General features: G+C 62.8%; 3 protein-coding genes across 3 annotated transcripts; 2 read left to right on the forward strand and 1 right to left on the reverse strand.

Annotated features, from left to right (window-relative positions):
• Window positions 1-254: 254 nt before the first annotated feature.
• CHLRE_11g476900v5 (uncharacterized protein) lies at window positions 255-4,150 on the reverse strand. The gene is made up of 7 exons (XM_043067642.1): window positions 3,904-4,150; window positions 3,651-3,798; window positions 3,038-3,166; window positions 2,377-2,457; window positions 1,819-1,890; window positions 1,288-1,436; window positions 255-900 (listed from the first exon to the last, which is right to left on the reverse strand). Exons 3-7 carry the CDS (start codon window positions 3,155-3,157, stop codon window positions 609-611), a joined length of 714 nt encoding a protein of 237 aa, XP_042919647.1. The 5' UTR covers window positions 3,158-3,166; window positions 3,651-3,798; window positions 3,904-4,150; the 3' UTR covers window positions 255-608.
• A 100-nt stretch (window positions 4,151-4,250) lies between these two features.
• CHLRE_11g476950v5 (uncharacterized protein) lies at window positions 4,251-8,552 on the forward strand. Its single transcript, XM_043067643.1, has 9 exons — window positions 4,251-4,738; window positions 4,972-5,170; window positions 5,316-5,429; window positions 5,692-5,837; window positions 5,987-6,275; window positions 6,529-6,794; window positions 7,071-7,203; window positions 7,395-7,554; window positions 7,905-8,552. The coding sequence occupies exons 1-9, from the start codon at window positions 4,454-4,456 to the stop codon at window positions 8,065-8,067; spliced, it is 1,755 nt and encodes a 584-aa protein (XP_042919648.1). The 5' UTR covers window positions 4,251-4,453; the 3' UTR covers window positions 8,068-8,552.
• A 47-nt stretch (window positions 8,553-8,599) lies between these two features.
• On the forward strand, window positions 8,600-16,713 carry CHLRE_11g477000v5 (uncharacterized protein). Its single transcript, XM_043067644.1, has 11 exons — window positions 8,600-8,841; window positions 8,914-9,124; window positions 9,231-9,243; window positions 9,630-9,700; window positions 11,184-11,291; window positions 11,642-11,903; window positions 12,090-12,197; window positions 13,042-13,284; window positions 13,895-14,077; window positions 14,459-14,605; window positions 14,912-16,713. The coding sequence occupies exons 1-11, from the start codon at window positions 8,763-8,765 to the stop codon at window positions 15,497-15,499; spliced, it is 2,013 nt and encodes a 670-aa protein (XP_042919649.1). The 5' UTR covers window positions 8,600-8,762; the 3' UTR covers window positions 15,500-16,713.
• The last annotated feature ends 2,210 nt before the right edge of the window (window positions 16,714-18,923 follow it).

The raw sequence follows: 18,923 nt of genomic DNA on the forward strand, positions 1-18,923 counted from the left end.
GGCAGACACGCAGCAGCAGCCCAAGCGGGGGCTGCCAGGTGGCCAAGGCGCGCACGGCGCAGCGGCGCTGAGCAGGCCAACACTCCCCCAATCGTTATTTGCCTGCTCCCGGGCTGGCACGCACGTGTATGCTTTGGGCCTAGACATTAGAGGCTGAACGGCTGGAGAAATGAGCGGCCGTACTTAGGTGGCTAGTTGCGGTAGAATGGTTGGGCAGGGCTATGAGTGTAATGGTGAGGCGGGTGTCTGTGTGCCGGCGTCTGTGCCCTGGCATCCAGCAGACGTAAGACGCCAGCCCATCTCAAAACGCTAGCTCCAGGAAGAGTGAAGGTCAAGGCTGAAATGGCTTTGGCTCGTAGGAGTGCCAGAAGATAATGCTGGCTTGGCCCAAAATCGGTCGGCCACTCGGCCCAATCCTTGCTCACAGCACCGCGCATGCGCCATGCATCCGTCTGTTGCGCCATCTATCAATTTGAAGTCTTGCAACCGTAGTTTTGTTGGCAGCAGCACATACCGAAAGCAGAATAAACACCACTCGGCGAATTCATCCGTCAGCCCCTTGCATTCGCATTACCCCGCCCAGCCGCCCCTGTACGGCACGGCACTTGTTACCGCACGGCGGGCGGCTGGTGCTTCACATGCACCACGTGCGGTTGCTGCCCCGCCCCCTGCCCCTGCCCCTGCCCCTGCCCCGCCTGCCCCGTCGCGCCGGCTCCCGCCGCCGCCTGCTGCTGCGCCTGCTGTGCCGCCGCCGCCGCCTGCTGCGCCTGCTGCGCCTGCTGTGCCGAGCTGCTGATCATGGCAGCCACCAGATCGCTGTACGCCACGGCGGCGTGTGTACGGCTGTACGGCTGACCCATCAGCCCGTACTTCTCGTACGCGGGCCGAACGATGTCCAGCCTGTGAGCGTTTGAGAGAATGAGAGATTTTGGGGTATTGTTGGGAATGCTGCCAGGTTCTCAACGCCTTGCAAGTGCCATACAAGACGGCACATGCCCCGTGCAAGCAACTCGTGTCAACGGCGCTAGAACAGCAGTGCGCAGAGCCGAAGCCGCGTGCCGGCACAGCCCCGCCTAAGCCGCACGACTTCGCCGTCGGCTACCCACGCCACACGTTCTGGGTTTCATTTGGCTACCGGTCTCGGCGGCGACCAGTCCCAACCGGCCCCCGCAATCCCAGACACCGGGCGACACCGCACCGTGCATCCCTTCCCTTGCAACCCCTCACACCCCCTCACCCCCCCACCACTTCCTTAACTAATCATGAATGTAACCCCCCGCCACTCACTGCAGCCCCGCCACGCCGCCGCCGGCCGCCGCCACCGCGCCTGCCAGCGTCTGCCTCAGCAGCTCCACGAAGTCGCCCACAAGGCCATCGGCGGCGCCCATGGACGACACCGGCACATACTCCAGGTCCAAGCAATACCCCAGCAGCGCCTGTATCAAAAAGCACAAGGAAAACGTCGCGCAACGACAGCGCCTGTGCGGATGCGTGTGGTGTCCCGTTGTGATCGAGGGTGTTGCCATATGTAGTTTGTGTTGCATATGTCATGAACTCGCAAGCGAAGGATGCCTGAGTCTGCATGTTAAGGTTTGGTTTAGTGGGCGGTGTATCAGCTGGCAGTCGTGGGCGAAGGTGGCTGGGGCGTGTGTGGGGGTTGCACATACCAGCCCAAACTAAACCGAACCCAATGCAATAGAGCGGGGGTGCTTGAAGGGGTGCAGGTCCTGTCTGCTGGCGCCGTGTGGTGGTGTGTACAGGTGTGTGGCAGCCACCCGGCCACCGGCGACCCCGGTTCCGGACCCCGGAGCTCCCTACCTGTGTGGAGTGAATGGCCTGCGTGGCGGTACACAGCCGCAACGTGAAGTCGCCTTTGGTGTAGGTAGACCCCTGGTGGTGGTGGTGATGGTGGTGGTGGTGGTGGTGGTGGTGGTGGTGGTGGTGGTGGTGGTGGTGGTGGTGGTGGTGGTGGTGGTGGTGGCGGTGGTGGCGGAGGCGAGGCGGGCGAGGCGGGGGGTAGGCAGTCAACGGTTCCGCAATTCAGCAGCTCCACAACACAGGGCAAGCAATCAGACCCCCTACCGCCAGCCGTGCGCCTCACCAGCAGCCTTGCGCATCATCCAGATCACGTGTGCCGTTGCCCCCCGGGTCCCAACACGGGCCGTGCGCCAATAAGCCAAAACCGCGGCGTTCCCCCATTCTGCATCTGCAGCCCAGCACACTTTCTGGGGCTTGAACTTGGATTCTCATACGGTTCCATCCACTTCGCTACTGCACCTTACAGCCCACCCCCCAACCCCCAAATCATACCACCCGCCAGCGCAGCGCCAGTGACTACCCCCCCCCCCGCGCCTGGCCCGGCCCGGCCCTCCCCACCTCCAGCCGCACAGTCATCTGCTTCGCGTACTCGAGCTTCTTCTCAATCAGCCGGACCATGCGGATGTCGCACTCCAGCGCCTGTGCAGGGGGCGCCAGTTTGTTGGATGAGTACTGAGTGATGAACACTCCTCCAGGGGGCGGGGTTTTCAAGAGCACACACATCGTGCCCAGTCCCCTATCTTGTATTTCCTACCACACACGATGCGAAGTGCTGTTGGCCCGGTGAGAGAGGGCTGTGTGGGGACAGCGCAGTACACACCCCTCCCAAAGCAGGCCGGGGGACTGGCCCGCACGCCGGCCCGTGCTAGCCTTCGTCAACTCCCAACAGCATGGCCCCTGCACACCGTAGCCCCGGGGCGGGCAGGAGCAACGCGCGCCTCAGGCCTTTGCCCGCCAGCCCCGGCCACCCAGCCCGTCTCATGGGGGGTTGCATCCTGGGAATGGTGAAACCTCCACACCTCGCTCCCACACACCTAAACCCCGTGCCTAAACCCCCACGTTCACACTTCACACACTTGCACACACACACTTGCACACACACACACACTTGCACACACACCCACACACACATTTGCACACACACACACACACACACACACACATACAAACACAACACAACACTACACACGCACACGCACACAAACGCAGCAACACGCACCTTGAATTCCGGCCGGACCAACAAGTACACCAGTTCCGGCGAGTCCCGCAGCGCCACCGCCCACATGTCTCGGAGCCCACCGCCCGCGCCGCCGCCACCCGCAGCCGCCGGGCCGCCCATGCTGCCCACCTGCGGGATGAGCGCCCATCGCGGCGTGGCGTGGCGTGGCGATTGGTCCCCCAAATCCCCAGCCCGTGCAGCCCAAGTCGCCCGAACCCGCACTCCCCTGGTACCAGTGGTTGAGCTCTAGCCCACGGCCCTAGCCCCCTAGAAACGAATCGGTGTGACGGCGGCGGCGATGCCGCCAGCAAGCAAGCTGCGTGCTGGCTGACGCTGGGTGCCCGGTTCGCTCTAGGGAGTCCCGCGTGGGTCAGGTGTTTCCGCTGATGCCGTACGGCACAAAACAGAGCTACAGCCAGCGCGATGCATCCGCGTCCCCAACCCATCTTGCACGCACACAGGGGGGCCCCGACGCCAAACTTGCCCCTCCCCTCTAAGCACAAGATCCGCGACCAGGCGCCGCCGGCACGCGTGTCATCCCAACGCGCGTCGCCCCGCCACCGCCACCGCCACCATCGCCGCCGCCGCCGCGGCTGCGGCTCCCGGCACTCACCACACCATGCCCCTGCTTCAGGAGGTGGCACGACACCGACCACGAATCGGACCAGACCAGGCTGCAGCACAGCTCGTCCAGCACGCGCTTTATCAGGTCGTGGTGGGCTGGGCCCGCGCCGCCCTTCTGCAGGTGCGCGCGCAACAGCCTGCGACAACGGGAGCCGGCAGGCGCGCGGAAGAGGGCGGGTTTGGCGAGGGAGGCCAGACGCCCAGGTCGACCACGAGCGCTATATGGGCCGCTGTGCACTTACAGCTTCACGCCCATGGTCCCAGGTGCGTTCTATTGCGCCCGGCACTGCCGCTAGCTTGCTCGTCGCATAGCAGTGGAATCGATCGGTGCCGGCGTTCAATGAATGAAGTGTCACTGATGATCAAAGTTCCAGTATGGGCATGAATATAATTTTAAGATTGTCGGTTGCGAGTAACAAGCTTGGTTAGCGCAAGTGTCAACTGTTTGGTGGGGCTATGAACGAAGGGATCAAAACCTTGTGAATTAGCAGCTTCTCAAATGAAGCAAGAATGCAGTACATACAGTAACAAAACAAAACGAGGACAGACAAATTCCAAAACACAATTGCGTACTAGCCTGAGCCCAAAACACAATTGCGTTAGCCTGAGCCCAAAGCCATTCTACGCAGTACGCACTTACACAAAGAATTGCTGTTGTTGCATGCATGCATACTGCATTGAGCAACTTCAACAACACTGACCTCTGCACGCTCAATCCTTCTGCTCCATCAACTCCTGCTTTCGTCTTTATTAGCTCGCCCGTGTGGGCCGTGGCGCCTCACTAGCAACAACATGAGCCTCCTAACCGCGCTGGGCGTCGCGCACGTTGCGCTGCCCGGCGCCAGTGCGACCGGGCTCCTCCACGCCACTGTTGCACGCGTGGCTCGGTTGCTGCCACTCCACGTCTCTCCGCCAGCGCCCGGGTTTCGGGCCTTACAAAAACATAGTTCCCCTGCCCCCGCATCTTCTGATTCGGCTGTGCCGGTGGTGCCGGGCACCTTGTTTCGAATCCAGGCGGGCGCCAACGAGGTCCGGGTGCAGCACGTGGCGGGCTGGAGCGACGTTGCCACTGTGCAGGTGGGGAGCTGAGGAGCTGTCAGCAGGGGATGAGGGGATGAGGACTGGGGGGGGGTCACGAGGACCAAACCCAACACGTTCTGGGCTGCACTGCCTGAAGATGCACGTTCACTGAGGACTGTAGGTGCTGAGGACTGTAGGGGCCTGAGGACTGGAGGGGGGTGTGAGGACTGGAGGACTTGTTGTTGCACATCGACAGAGAATGGTTTACAACACATTCTCGCACGCCGCAGGGGCAGCCGGGCGCTGGCAGCAGCAGCACGGCTGCGGGGCAGTGGCGCGTCGAGGCGGTGTCCGCGGAGGCTGCTTCAGCCGCTGCGGGCGGCGGTGTTGCTACAGCCGCTGCGGGAGGAGGGGCTGCAGCTACAGCCGCCGAGCAGACTGGCGCGGGCTCGGGCTTCACCGGACAGCCCAAGGTGTCGCTGCGATATGGTGGGTTCAATATGAATTGGGTTGGATGGGGATAGTATCGTTGCCTGGCACGAGAAACACGCGCCCGCACAGGTTCGTCACGACTTCACGAGTCCATGCGAACATGCTTTCATTATATCGGCCCCCGCCTGTACGTATTTTACAGACGTCACGCGTGCTCAGCAGGGCCGCGGCGGCGGCGGGGATGCCGGGGGCGGGGGTGGTGTGCTAACGCTGTCAGTCCCGGAGAAATGGATCAGTCTGGATGTTTCTACGCAAGGTGCGTACTCATTGCCAACACACGCCATCCAGTCGTGCCATCCAGTGCCAACAGCAAATCTGCTTGTTCAAAGCCGTGTTGTGCTGTCTTTCCCGAATGCCACCCCATTGCCTGCCATCTCTCAGCCCCCTTATCCCAAGCTGTGCCCCGTATCCGGAACACACATACGCACAAACGTTCCGTTTCCCCTCACACACAGCCCGTACACGCGCACACACAGCCCGTACACACACACACGCACCACCGCCGCCAACCCGCACAGGCGCGCCGCTGTCCGTGTCGCGGCTGGTGGAGGCTGACCTGGCCGCCGTCACCGCCGGCGGGGCCGTGCGGCTGGGAGCCATCCGGGGTCTGGACGTGCACGTCGACACCACCCACACCACCCCGAACGATACCGGCTCGGTAACGGTGCGTCCTTTTACTGTTGTTTACTGGCTAATATTCCCACTGAATCCTGACTGCTGGCATTTATATGGCACACCTTGCCGACAAGGCCGCACCCAACTCGATGCTGTCACACTTCTTCCATTGTTTCAAGTCACCTCCGCGTGCGGCAGGGCGGGGACGTCAGCGGCACGCGAGTGGCGGTAGCCGCCGGCGGCGCCATCGACCTCCGACGTGTTGTGGGCGGAGTCATGGTCCTCACGTCGTTGGCATCTCCAGCATCGCCCTCGGCACCTGGGTCGGCATCCGCTGCGGCATCTGGGTTGGCGGTGTCTTCCGCCCCCCCGGCATTGGCTGCATCTGGGTCGGCAGCAGCCATCGCATCTGCCGCCTCGCATTCGATTCCGGCGGCTGTGGTGCGGTTGGGTGCTGTGTACGGCTGCTCGCTGCGCCTCAGCACACGTGAGTGGTGCGGGGCTCCGCGCGAGGGAGGGCCGTACATGAAGGCGAGACAGCGGGGGCGGGATGAGGAAGGGGCGAAGCAGGGCGTGCGACACGAAAGCGCAGACGGCCGGGGGCAAGCCGAGCACCAGTGGATGGACGAAGAGGGCAGGCTGAGCCCCAGCCGCCGCCTCGGCGCCTCACACACACCCTCAACCTTCGTTTTGTTGTTTCTTGTAATTCCCTTAACCGAGCCCACGTATCACGACCGCAGGCGGTGGCGATGTGCGCATCGGCACGTTGGACTGCGGTGGGCACCCGGGTGTGCCCGGCATGCCGGCAACAGGCGGCAGCAGTAGCAGCGCCGTCGGCAGCAGTAGCAGCGCCGTCGGCAGCAGTAGCAGCGCCAGCGGCAGCAGTAGCAGTGGCAGTAGCAGCACTGGCAGCGGCGGGGCAGAGGTGGGCTCCGGCGGCGGCCGCATCACGGTGGATGGGCTGGAGGGGTATGCGGTGCTCGACAGCGGCGGCGGCGATGTCAAGGTGGGTGGGGCTGTGGGGCGCGGCCGGGCATACGGTTGTAGGGAGGCCCGTGGGCAGCATGGCACCAGGGGTGGCTGCATCCAAGGCTGCAGCTGTGTGCGGCGCCGAGCAGCGCCCGAGCCGTGCGGTCAAGTGCAGTGAGGTTCACGCGGCGCCGCACATGCGGTGACGCGAGCAGACAGGCGCACACACGCCGTTGCTGTTTGCCCGACACACCGCACCCGGGAAACACACCTGCACGCAACGGTAGGATTGTCGGATCGTTGCGTACGGCAGGTGCTGGCAGGCGCAGGGCTACGGCACGCGGTGATCCGTACGGCGGGCGGGGCGCTGGATTGCGCCCTGGATCCAGGAACTGCCCTGGAGCTGGTCGAGGTCCGTCAGGCGGGCCGGCTGGATCTGGATCCAGGTACGTGTCTTGCGGAGAGATCAGACTTCCGCAAGTCCGAGAGCGCCATGCCAGCCTGCCGCGCAGCGCCGTTGTGATCCCGGGTCGGAACTGATACGCGCGTGACCCCATCACACAGTCAGCTTGCCTGTTCCTTTACGCTCGGAATTCTAACACATCCAATCTACCCTGAATCTGTCGTGTGGTCACAGGCCTCGAGCCGCACCTGCGGCCTGCTGCACCCGTGGGCCCAGAGACAACGGCATGGGAGCCGGCTGGGGGCAGAAGCAGCGGCAGTAGCAGTAGCAGCGGCAACGGCGTGTGGCGCGCATCAGTGGCGGCGGAGCCTGTGGGCGGGCGTGGTGGTATCCGGTGAGCGCGCCGTGCCTCTCTGTCCGGGAAACACACGGTGCCATGGTGGAGCCGCAACACACGGGCTGGGTTCGGGCATGCAGCTACGGGTCAGCATTTCACACCATGTGAACTTTTGTGTATGTGTGTGTATGTGTCCGTGTGCGCGTGTGTGCGTGTGTGTCGCCAGCTCCCGCATACTTGTCCGCATACTCGTCCGCATCCTCCATCCGCAGCTCCGCATGCGTGCCGCCACCGCTGTCGCCACCACCGCCTTGCGCCCTAGCTAGCTGCTCAGCCTCGTGACTAAACACGAACGACCCGTCATACCCGCCCCCGCGACCCTGTTCCTTGCTGCCTTGTTGCCGCAGCGGATCGAACGCGGCGGCGGTGGTTGGCGCGGAGCCCGCCGGCGCCGCCAGCGGCGGGCGGTTGGTGGTTGAGGCGGGTGGCGGCGCCGTACGGCTGCGGCGGTTGGGCTGGATGGAAGCGCTCAAAGCCAAGATGGCGGAGAAGCAGGAACTTCCGCAGTAGCACTAGAGCGGCAGTAGCAGCGGTTACAGTCATATAGGACGGCAGTAGCAGAAGAGATCCAGACAACGCTGCATTTGGCTATAGAATTCGTGTGTGCTGCGGGAATGCTCAGAGGGGTCGGTGGTTCCAGTGATCCAGTCAGGTCGCGCCCGCTACTCTGCGAGTCTTAATGCATTTGCAGGTGCACGCATAATGCGAGGCGTATTATGGGCTGAAGTGCTCATGTGCTATCCAGGGACTGGCAGGAGGGGCTAATACGCTGAGTGGATGTGGGACGCTGAGAAGCGAGAGAGACGCCCAAACAGTCGAAGCTCCGGCACTGGTGCGCATGGAGGACGACCTTGGCCCACGTGTGATGCAACCCCTTCAACCCCATTGCAAGTGTGTCGTAAGACTTGTGGCGCCAGGAGCGGGTCGGGTCTGTCGAGGTGCAGCCGTGCGGATCGGGCCGTGCCGACCGGCACCAGTCATGCCAGTACCTTGGACTGAAACGTGGTTTGCTGTGACGCAGAGTTTGCTCCCCCAATAACCTGTATGTTTTGTTTCTACAAAAGCAACCTCTGCTCTGACCTCTGACCAATAGCCTTGTGTCCTTCCGCCGCCGCGAACGGGGCTATTGGCAATACTAAAACATTCATTGATAATGAAGCTCTAGAGCAGCCGAAGTTGCCAAGGCGCCAGGGGTGCGAAATACCATGGACAATTTGTCCCTCCAAGTCGTGGACCCGCTGCTGGGCAACGCCCAATACTGCAAGGTTAAGGACCTTGGAATTGGTAAGCAAAAATGCACATAACCGTGGGGAAGGGGACAGCTGACAAGCCGAGCACGGCATTGTCGCTCGACAGGGAGCTTCGGCAGCGTCGCCCTCTACACCCGGAACGAAGGCCGTGGGGAACCATCGCTATGTGCGGTGAAGTTCATGAACCGGAGCGGACCGGGGGTGGACATCAACCTTATTCAGCGCGAAATTCAGTCCCATCGCGTACTGCGCCACCCCCACGTCATCCGCTTCAAGCAGCTGGGGCTCACGCCCACGCACATCTTCATGTGCATGGAGTGAGTCTGGGCCTGGGTCTGGGGTGGGTCTAGGCCTGGGTCTGCAGCTTAGTCACCAGTGCAACAGAGCTGACTGGTTATCCGCCCGCTGTCCCCATGGCCGCAGGTTCGCTGACCAGGTGGGCTTGCGCAGCAGCCCGTGCGGCTGCAGCCCGCGCGTGTTCTTGGATGTGCGGGGCTGGGGAACGGGGGAGAGCTGTAGAGCGTGTCAAGGACGCAGCTGCATTGATGTGGGCAGAACCGGCCCGGCAAAGGCAAACAAGGGGACATCGGTGTGTATGCGTGTGTGTTGCTGGAGTAGCGTGTGTCTTTGGATTCCTTGATCCCGGCTTTGGATTAAGCAAGGACAGCGACCACACGCGGGGCGGGGGGTACCCGAGGTTCGCAAACTGGCCCGGGTTTCGCATCCACAAAACCGGTCGATGCCAGCATCCTCAAGGGTGTACACAGATCACTCATCCCGCCACCCTCCCCATCACTGTCGGATCCACACACGCTTACACAGGGCGACCTCCTCGGCTTCCTGCGGCGCAAGGGGCCGCTGCCGGAGGCCGACTCGCGCTGGCTCTTCCAGCAGTGAGTGCATGAGGCAGTGGGGGCCTGAGGGGAGTGCAGGGGGCGGTTGTGAATACCAGCCAAAACTAAATCACAACCAACGAACACGAGGGGAGTGCATGGGGCTTGTAAATACCAGCCAAAGTAAACCGGGGGCTCGGTCCCGGTGCGGCAGCGTACGGGGGCTCGGTCCCGGGGCGGCAGCTTACGCTATGGGTGCAGTGGCGGCTTGGTCCCACCGTGCCAAGTAAGAAACACGAGACGTGCGGCGACGCGGCCCAAAGGCCCTAAAGGAGTGCGTGCCAGGGGCGCAGTAGCAGCGGCGGTGGCGGCGGCGGCGGGCATCTGGCAGCAGGGTCCGGAGCCGGGGCTGGCCCACCACGGCGGTCTGGCCTCGAGGCGAGGCGGCTGACTGCGCGCGGGAGGGAGGGGTGTAGCTGCTGCTCGGGGCGGTTGGGAAGGCGCGCGGCAGCTGAGATGCCCCGGGCGTGGGGCCCTCGGCGCGTGGGCCGTCACACGGGGTGCCACGGGGGGGTAGCCATCCATGGGATGGTGTGGGGGGGGGATTGTAGATACCAGCCCAAACTAAAGCGAACCCAATGCAATAGAGCGAGGAGGAGAGCGTGGCCTATGCGGGGGGGGGGGGCAGCAGGGGGGCCAGATGCTCGCCACAGGGGGGATGGCGGAGGGAGGGACTGGCAGGGCGGGCTGAGGCGGGCGGCTGAGGCTTGGGGCGTAGAAACATTCGTCGTGTGTGCGCCAGTGCATGTGTGCAGGCGAGCAAGCTCGCGGCATCAAGGAGGGAACGAGGGAGGGCGGCCGGCGGCACGCGTGGGGTTGGGCGGGGTGCAGCCGTGCGTGCACGCGTGGGATGGGGCGAGAGGCGTGTGTGTGTGTGTGCGTGTGCGTGTGCGTGTATGTGTTTGTGTGGACAGGCGGCACGCCTGCCTGCCTGCCTGCCTGCCTGCCTGCCTGCCTGCCTGCCTGCCTGCCTGCCTGCCTGCCGTGGACAGAGGGCACCCGGATTCGGGGCGTTGTGTGCGCCCCATGACTAAGACCTAATGGCACCACGGTGTGCCTGATGTGCCCTGCACAAACCAGCCATCACACTCTGTCCTGCGCGCATTGGTTTTCCTCGTGCTCCTTCAACAACCAGCCACCACCACACCAGCGACGCACCACCACACCGCGCCCACCACCACACCAGCAGGCCTGAGCCCCTGCCGCCCTGTCAGCCCCCGCAACCCATCAACTCCTAAGCACGCAATCCCGGCCCTCCCGCCCTCCCCTCCCCTCCTCGCTCTTTTGCGTTGGGTTCGGTTTAGTTTGGGGCTGGTATCTACAACCCTCCCGCCCCTCCCCTCCCCTCTCCCGCCCTCCCCTTCCCTCCCCTCCCCCACACCTGTGACGATTGCGGCAACGAGTGCTCTTCCCCACGATTGTGTATCGTCTACCACTTCCTTAACTAATCATGTTTGTAACCCCTGCCCCACACCTGCGACAGGATCATCTTCGGCCTGGATTACTGCCATCTCAAAGGAGTGGTCAACCGCGACCTCAAGCCCGAGAACCTGCTGCTCAAGCTGACGCCGGAGGCCAGCAAAAGGCACAGGTGGGCGCAGGGCAGGAGAGGCGGGCGGGTGGGGCGGGCGGCGGGCTTGGTGGTGTAGGTTGTGGAGATTGGGGGGAGGGGGCATTAGGTGGTGGGAAGGCGCTTGAGAGGTCTAGGAGGCAGGCAGGCACTTGGGTGGGCGCCTGTACCTCATCTACCGGGGGCTCCATCACACATTATTATGTAGTCAAGTAGTGACTACTTGACCGCAATCAATCCAACTGAACCGACGCCGTGCGACCGAACAACCTGCCTCCACACACACACACACGCACACACACACACACACACACACAGGCGGGCTTTCGTTTCGTTTTTTAACACACACACACACACACGCACACGCACAGGAAGCACCAGCTTGCGGAGCGCGAGCAGCAAGCCCAGGTCCGCGCACAGCTCGAGGCGCTGCGGCTGCACCAGCACCAGAACCGGCTCGAGCGGCTGCGGCAGGAGCGGGAGGAGGCGGACGCGGCGGCAGGCGGCGCCGGGGCCACGGCGGGCAGCCGGGATCCACTGCCGGAGCTTGACCCGCTGCCGCTGGCGCCGCCGCTGCCGCCTCTCGGGCTGGTGGAGCACCGCACCAGCAACACATTCAACCTGCACATCAAGGTGCGGGAGGGGCTGTGCTCTGTTGACACGCCCATCCGCACGCTCTGCCTCTTTCCGTTTCGTTGTTTAGTACACACCCGTACACACACATACACACGCACAGGCCTGGGCGGGCTTCGTTCTTTGACACACACACGCGCACATGCACACAAACGCGCGGCGCTACACACTTGCTGCACTCCACAGATTGCGGACTTTGGTCTGTCCAAGCGCGCCGCCCACTCGCTGCCCAAGACGCGTGTGGGCACCATCAACTACATGGCTCCCGAGGTGCTGCTGGCGGGGCCGGCGCAGGTGCGGGGGCTGGGCCCGAGGAGGGGGGGGGCTGGGTCCGAGGAGGGGGGGCTGGGTCCGAGGAGGAGGGGCTGGGTCCGAGAGAGGGGGGCTGGGTCCGAGGAGGGGGGGAGGTTCGTGGCCCCGAGGAGGGGGGGCCGGGAGGGGGGGTTACATTCATGACTAGATAAGTGGTAGAAGGTAGAGGGGGGCTGGGTGGCAGGGCCCAGGCCTATGCACGGCAACCCCCAAGATAGACAATCTTGGGAACCGCAATCGTTACCGACCGAGAGGGGGGAGGGATTGGGAGGATAGGAACCCGCTTTGACCTGCAAAACCCAGGGAGATGGGTTGTAAGTGCGGCATTACTAAGGAGGTACCATCCGAACATCAAAAGTGCACCGCACCCATGGGTCATGTGTACGGGGGCAGCTTTAGGGTTGGAGTTGACTTCCCCGCCCTCCCGCCCTCCCCACCTCACGCCTCCCCATCCCCCCTGTGCTCCGCTCGTTTTAGTTGGTTTTGGTTTAGTTTGGGCTGGTATTTACAACCCCCTCCCCACGCATCTGCTATACGGATGCTCCTGGCTACGGCTCCATTTAATAAGTAGTAATGATGATGTTGTTACAGGTGGATGTGTGGTCATCACGGACCCTGCAACGAGACTAACCGAGCCGCTAGGGCTCCTCGCCTCTTGAACACCAAAATGTCATAGCAGTCCACAAAAGTAGTGGGAGAAAAGAAACAATCAGTTGTGTGCGTTGTGTAGCAAGTTATGTTCGTTGTGTGCGTTGTGTGCATCGTTGTGTCGCAAGTTATGTAAGTAGTAATGAATGTACCCCCCCTCCCCACCCCACACACGCAGCGCTACGACGGCGCCAAAGCCGACATCTGGTCCGCGGGCGTGGTGCTCTACGCAATGCTGTTCTCCCGCGTGCCCTTCGAGACCCCGCCCGAGCAGCAGCAGCAGGCAGCAGCAGCGGCAGGGGGAGCGGGGGCGGCTGCGCCGGGCGGCGGCGGCGGCGGGGGTCGGGACCGGGCGGCCACCATTCAGCGCATCTTGGACGGCGCGTGGGCCGTGCCGCCCGGCATGACCGTGTCACCGCAGGTGGGTGGTAGTGGTGGTGGTGGCAGTGGGTGGGTGGGTGGATGAAGGGGGGTGGTGGTGGGTGGGTGCAGGAAGGGGGGTATTTGGGTGCATGGGTGGGGGTGGGTGGATGGATGAAGGGGGGAATAAAGATGGGTGGGTGGGTGGGGTTGTAGATACCAGCCTACTTTGGGCTACCCCATCTCTGCGTGTACTGTGAGGCGTGCGCCTGCACACAGGGGTGGGCTGCACACAGGGGTGGGCTGCCTGCCGCCCATACCAGCCCGCCCACGCCACCCCCCTCGTCCCCCGCATAGGCCACGCTCTCCTCCTCGCTCTTTTGCATTGGGTTCGGTTTAATTTGGGTCGGTATTTGCAGCCCCCCACCACCACCACCCTTGTTCCCATTGCCCTAACCTCGCAACGCCCACTCCCTCCCCCTGAGTCATGAATGTAACCCTCCCCCCCCTCCACACCCCCGGCTTTCTGATGACGATGGGAAGTTTTCATTGGGCCCCCTCCCCTGCACCAATGTGCCTGTGTGGCTACAACTTCGCTTCTTCTCAATTCATCATGAATGTTCCGCCCCCGTTCGCATCAATGCACCCCCCCTCCCCTCCCCTCCTCCCAGGTGCTTCACCTGCTGACCCAGATGCTCCAGCCCGACCCCGCCCGCCGCATCCCCATGTCTGCCATCATGGAACACCCATGGTTCCGGGCCGGCCTGCCGCCCGCCGCGCTCACCATGAACACAGCGTTGGTACGGCAGCAGGCGCAGCAGGCGGCGGCGGGCACAGCCACATCGGGGGAGCAGGTGTGTATGTGTGTTTGTGTGTGTGTGTGTGCGTGTGGGGGGGGGGGCGGGTTGCAAAGATGGGTACAGAGAGGTGTAGCGAAGTAGACAGGGGGGGGCTTTGTAGTTCATTCCGGAACTAGACCGAATCCATGGCGGGTGGGGGGGGGAGCCATTCATGCGGAGGGAATGTGTTATTAGCTAAGAAAGTGGTAGACGGTAGGCAGTCTTAAGGGAACAGCAATCGTGTGGGGGTGGGGGCGGTGCGATGATGGGCGAGTCCTGGGCGGGCCCAATCCCACGCGCCGCGCCCGCCACGCCGCCAAGCCGTTGTGACCGTTACCCGCCGTACTTCCCTGCCGTTACTGTACCTGCCGTACGGTAACCCCGTGTGCCGTACAGCCCGAGGCCGAGATCGACGCCATCCTGGACGAGCTGCGTGACCAGGTCGTGGCGGAGCGCGAGGCGGCGGCGGCGGCGGCGGCGGCTGCTGCTTCCGCCAGCCGCAGCAGCAACGACTTTGCCGCAGAGGAGCGTCGGAACTTCGAGGTGGGGTGGGGGTGTAGATACCAGCCCAAACTAAATCCAACCCAACGCAAGAGAGCGAGGAGTAGAGTGTGGCCTATGGGGTGGGTTGGGATGCGTTTGGTGCGGGGCAGGGCAGGGCACGTTGGGGGCAGGGCACGGTGTCTAAGCGAGGTGGGGCGTGCTAGTTTTGTAGCAGTAGCGCGATGGCACGGCTGGCTCTCCGTGACGCTCGAGCGGTGGTGCGTGCAGCCGCCCGTGCTAGCCTCCTGAGGCTGACGAGAACACCGTGCACGCACTCGTGTGTGTATGCATAATACGCACGCACAGGTCCGCGGCATAGACCAAATCGACAGCCCATCACACCGCGGCGGCGGCGGCGGCGGCGGCGGCCGGCCGCACGGCACCGCGCCGCCGCGCATGCAGCTGCCAACGCAACAGGCAGCCGCCGCCGCCTGGGCCGGCGGGCACCAGCACACGGGCACTGGGGCAGGGCGGGCGCCCGAGCACGACGCGGCAGGCGCCAAAAGTCCTGACGGGAGAGGGGTGGGCGCGAACGGTGCAGCCGCGCCCGACTCGCAAACCTTGTCGCTGCCGCGAGGCCTGAGCGGCAGCGGCGCGCAGAGCGCGGCCCCGCCCGCCGCCGCCGCCGCCGGCAACGGCGTGGCGCCGCCAGGGCCTGGCGTGATTGGGGTGCAGGGCCTTTCCGCGCCGGTGCCTCCAGGATTGGCGGTGGAGGCGGAGCCTGCCGCTGTCGGGTGTGTCGGGACGTCAGCGCCCGCGCACTCGGGCGGCCACGGGGTGACGGAGAGGGATGCGACGGCGGCGGCTGCCGCCGCCGCAGCCAACCGACACGCGCGGACGGAGGCGGCGGCGGCCGAGGTGGCGGCGGCGGCGGCTAGGCATGGGGAGCGGTAGGCCCTCGCTTGCCGCTGGGGGCGGCTGCCACCTGGGGGCAACCCAGCACACGGGGGCACGCCATGCATCCACAGGCGAGGGAGGAGGGAGGGCCGGCGAGGGAGGTCCGTCGCGGCAGGCGACGCGGGCTGGCGCGGCGGGCCCCTTCGGGCATCATAGACAACTTCCGCCGTCATCATCGTCATTGCCGTCTGCTGGCGGCACCGATGCGCCCTTGCCGACATACCGTAGTAGCGATAGGAGCAGATAACTCTGGAAAGAAGGAAGGCAGGAGGTCGCACACCCGGCGGCGCAAGGGATGCGCGGAGTGGCGCAGCACGTAGCGCCGCACATATGGCACATGTATGATTGCCACATCTTCTTTTTGTTGCCCGGAAGCATGCTCCGTGGATTGCTTCTGGATTGCTTCTGCATTGCTTCTGCATTGCTTCTGGAAGCGCACGTGAACGCATGGAATATGGTATTGGTTGGCACAGGGTGGACGCAAACGCATGGATCGGGGCTTGGGAACGACGAGAGCACCAGCCTACAGCCCACTGCAGGCAAGGACGTCCATGCTTCAGTCTTTCTTTTGGTTGCAGGGGCATGCCAGTTGTTGGGGACACGCCGGTTTGTGTGTGAGTTAATAAGGAAGCGAAAGCCCGCCCAACGATGGCGCCAAAGTTACTTGCCTGTGTGTGCGTGGGTGCGTGCGTGTGTGCGTGTGTGTGTGCGTGCGTGTGCGCATGCGCATGTGCGTGTGTATGTGGCCTTCTAGCCGAGTGCACGGCGGCGCCCCTGGGGTGGGCGGGTGGTGCAACAGCACAAGGGGGAAGGATCGACACTGTGCATACGAATGCGCAAGCAAGCAGCGGGCCGCAGTGGTCGTGTGTGCTTGTGTGCTGCGAGGCACATGCGCCGGCACCGGGCGTGGAAGCAGACGTGTCAACAGATAGTTTGCATGCGAGTTCGGAGGTGTGACGTGCCCGGCGAATTTGCAACCACTTTTATGGTTGAAAGCGCCACGGACTCCAATCAGTTTCAGAAGGACCTTGATACTTGATAGTGATGCTTAATTTGGACGGGTGTGGGCATCCGTCGCCTGCCGTGCTTCCAGCGTGGGCGCTTAGCTCGGAATGTGCCTAATTGCCCGCCTGCCCCAATTTGGCCCACTTGCCCGTGCGGCTGGCCCGCACGGATTCAGAGCCTGCCTGATTTAATATTGCATGGTTATATTATATAAGGATTATCCAAGGACTGGGAGGCCAGTAAGAGGCCGATTCCCGAGCAGTCCCCGAAAACGGCCCTGCGCGCCCGCCCGATTATTTGGCCCACTCGCCAGAGCCCACGCCCTGGTCCTCAAAAGCCTGCCTGACCGCCCAGTTCTCTGCATATATATTATCATTTACATGTAAGTGATAGCTTAGCAAGCTTAAATGGGTAAACTAGGGCTGGCCCTGCCGGGCTCGGTGCGGCGGGTGCCACTCCGGCAAGTGCCTGGGGACTGCATGATTCCAGGCCCCTATAGCATCGAAATAGCATCATGTGACATACGTAAAGGTCTCTGGACGGTTTCTGGACATAAATTTTAGCGAAAACAGAAGTCAAAATGTCAAATGTCGCGCTCGCTAGGACCCAGCCAATTCGCCTCGAAGCTATCTAGCTTACAACTAAGTGTGCAGATAACTCGACGGCATGAAATCCAGGAACAAAAGACCGCCTAAGCGAGATATGGCATGTGGAGCAGACGGACTGCAGGTTGCCTGGTCTGCGCATTTAATATCTTATGATGTTTGTCCTTTAGTGATTTGTGCAAGCCAGAATGCGCCTGCAGAAAACAACATGCTGAGCATTTAAGGCGAAAACAACATGCTGAGCATTTAAGGCGCAAATGTGCACCCAGAACACTCCCAATCCTGCCCGGACGGTTGCAACAATCCTCATATGACATCTATAGGGTATCGAAATCGGCAAATCGCCAGCAGGGATGACCAAAACGCCTCGCGGCCCGGTGGGCCAATTTGGGGTCGCCCCTCAGTTTTCCCCCCAAAACCCGGCCCCCAGAATCCACTCGCCCACCGCGCCCTTTTGACCCCCAACCCGTGCAATAATCTTATATAGTGCTTACATCAATATTTAGGCAAGCGTGGGCGCCTAGGAAGCCCTGTAGCGGTCTGGGCCAAAAGTGGGCCAAATATGGCACATTCCGAGCTAGGCCCCCAATAAGAACTGTTCCAAACCGCCTGGCCTAGGAATGGCGGGAGGAGACGGTGCGCAAACTGCAGGCGCACACGCCCAACAGCGCGCGAGGTGACAGGCGCGGAGGGGCCTGGCTTTGCTTTCATGTCTAGGGGTATGGACAGGACAAGCGCCGAACGAAACTGCTTCGGACTTAAAATGCCCTGTTTGGCTGTTGCCTCGTGCTGTTAAGTGCTTGGTTAAGTGTTTCGTCCGGGATGTTGTCGGCTCCGGGAGCGCCGTTGTAGGCTTCCTCTGAAGGGGTAAGTGGTGCGCTCTTGCATGTCGGCAAAACAGCACACGAAGGTTAGGAGCGTAAAGAAAGAGTGGCCAGGAGTGGCTCGTCGGGGACAAGCGAGGTAAGCGGCTTGGAGGGCCTAGGCTGGAAAGCTGAGGACGCGGATAGAGGGAGGCGGATTGGCGCGGCCCGCCTTTTCGGGGGGCTAGGTGTTGAGTGCCATCATGGAGTGTGTGTCACCTTACAAGGCTACACCAGTTTCGGCCGTGGGCTGTGCTACGTTACACAAGTCTCGCGGGAACTTAAGCACGGGAGCTGGACACGACGGCAGAACAAGTGATCCCCGGTCACGGGAAAAGGGGCTGAGCCCCTCCACAGTCTGAGGCCGAACAACCTTATCCATAATACGTGGCGCTCGCGGTTTGTGCCAGTAGGGGTACTGTTTGCAGACGCAGTCACGCACCTGCAGGCACGGACAGGGGCAACCCTGTCCCCCATATATATCCACCCCACACGCACGACACGGGGGCACCGCCTGCCCCAACCGACGCGCACACGCATGCATGGGGAACGCCCAACACGCATCGGCAGCCACACGCCACACCGCCTCTTTACTGTAGTTGTACCATTTCAACTGCCACAGCCCGGCCAGCGTCCGGGCAAATGCGCCCACCGCCATGTCTTCCACCAATGGCGGAACCCCCGCATCCCCCACATAGTCTAAGTGTCGCAAAGAAGGGTCTAATGAACTTGCGACCCGGGTGCGCTGCTTTATGGCTTGGCCGCGGGACACGTCGCCAATGCAGAGGGAGGGTAAACATCGCAGGGGCAAACGTGTGTATGGGGCAACCGTGCCTGCTGTGAATGTATCGGCGGCTGGATGTCCCGTCGCCTCGACAGAGACAAAGTAACAGGTGCGCGCTTGATGTAGATGTTTAATGGGGATAGGTCCATGCCACAAACTAAGCA

Source organism: Chlamydomonas reinhardtii, chromosome 11 (genome assembly GCF_000002595.2).
Source record: "Chlamydomonas reinhardtii strain CC-503 cw92 mt+ chromosome 11, whole genome shotgun sequence".
Lineage (NCBI taxonomy): Eukaryota > Viridiplantae > Chlorophyta > Chlorophyceae > Chlamydomonadales > Chlamydomonadaceae > Chlamydomonas > Chlamydomonas reinhardtii.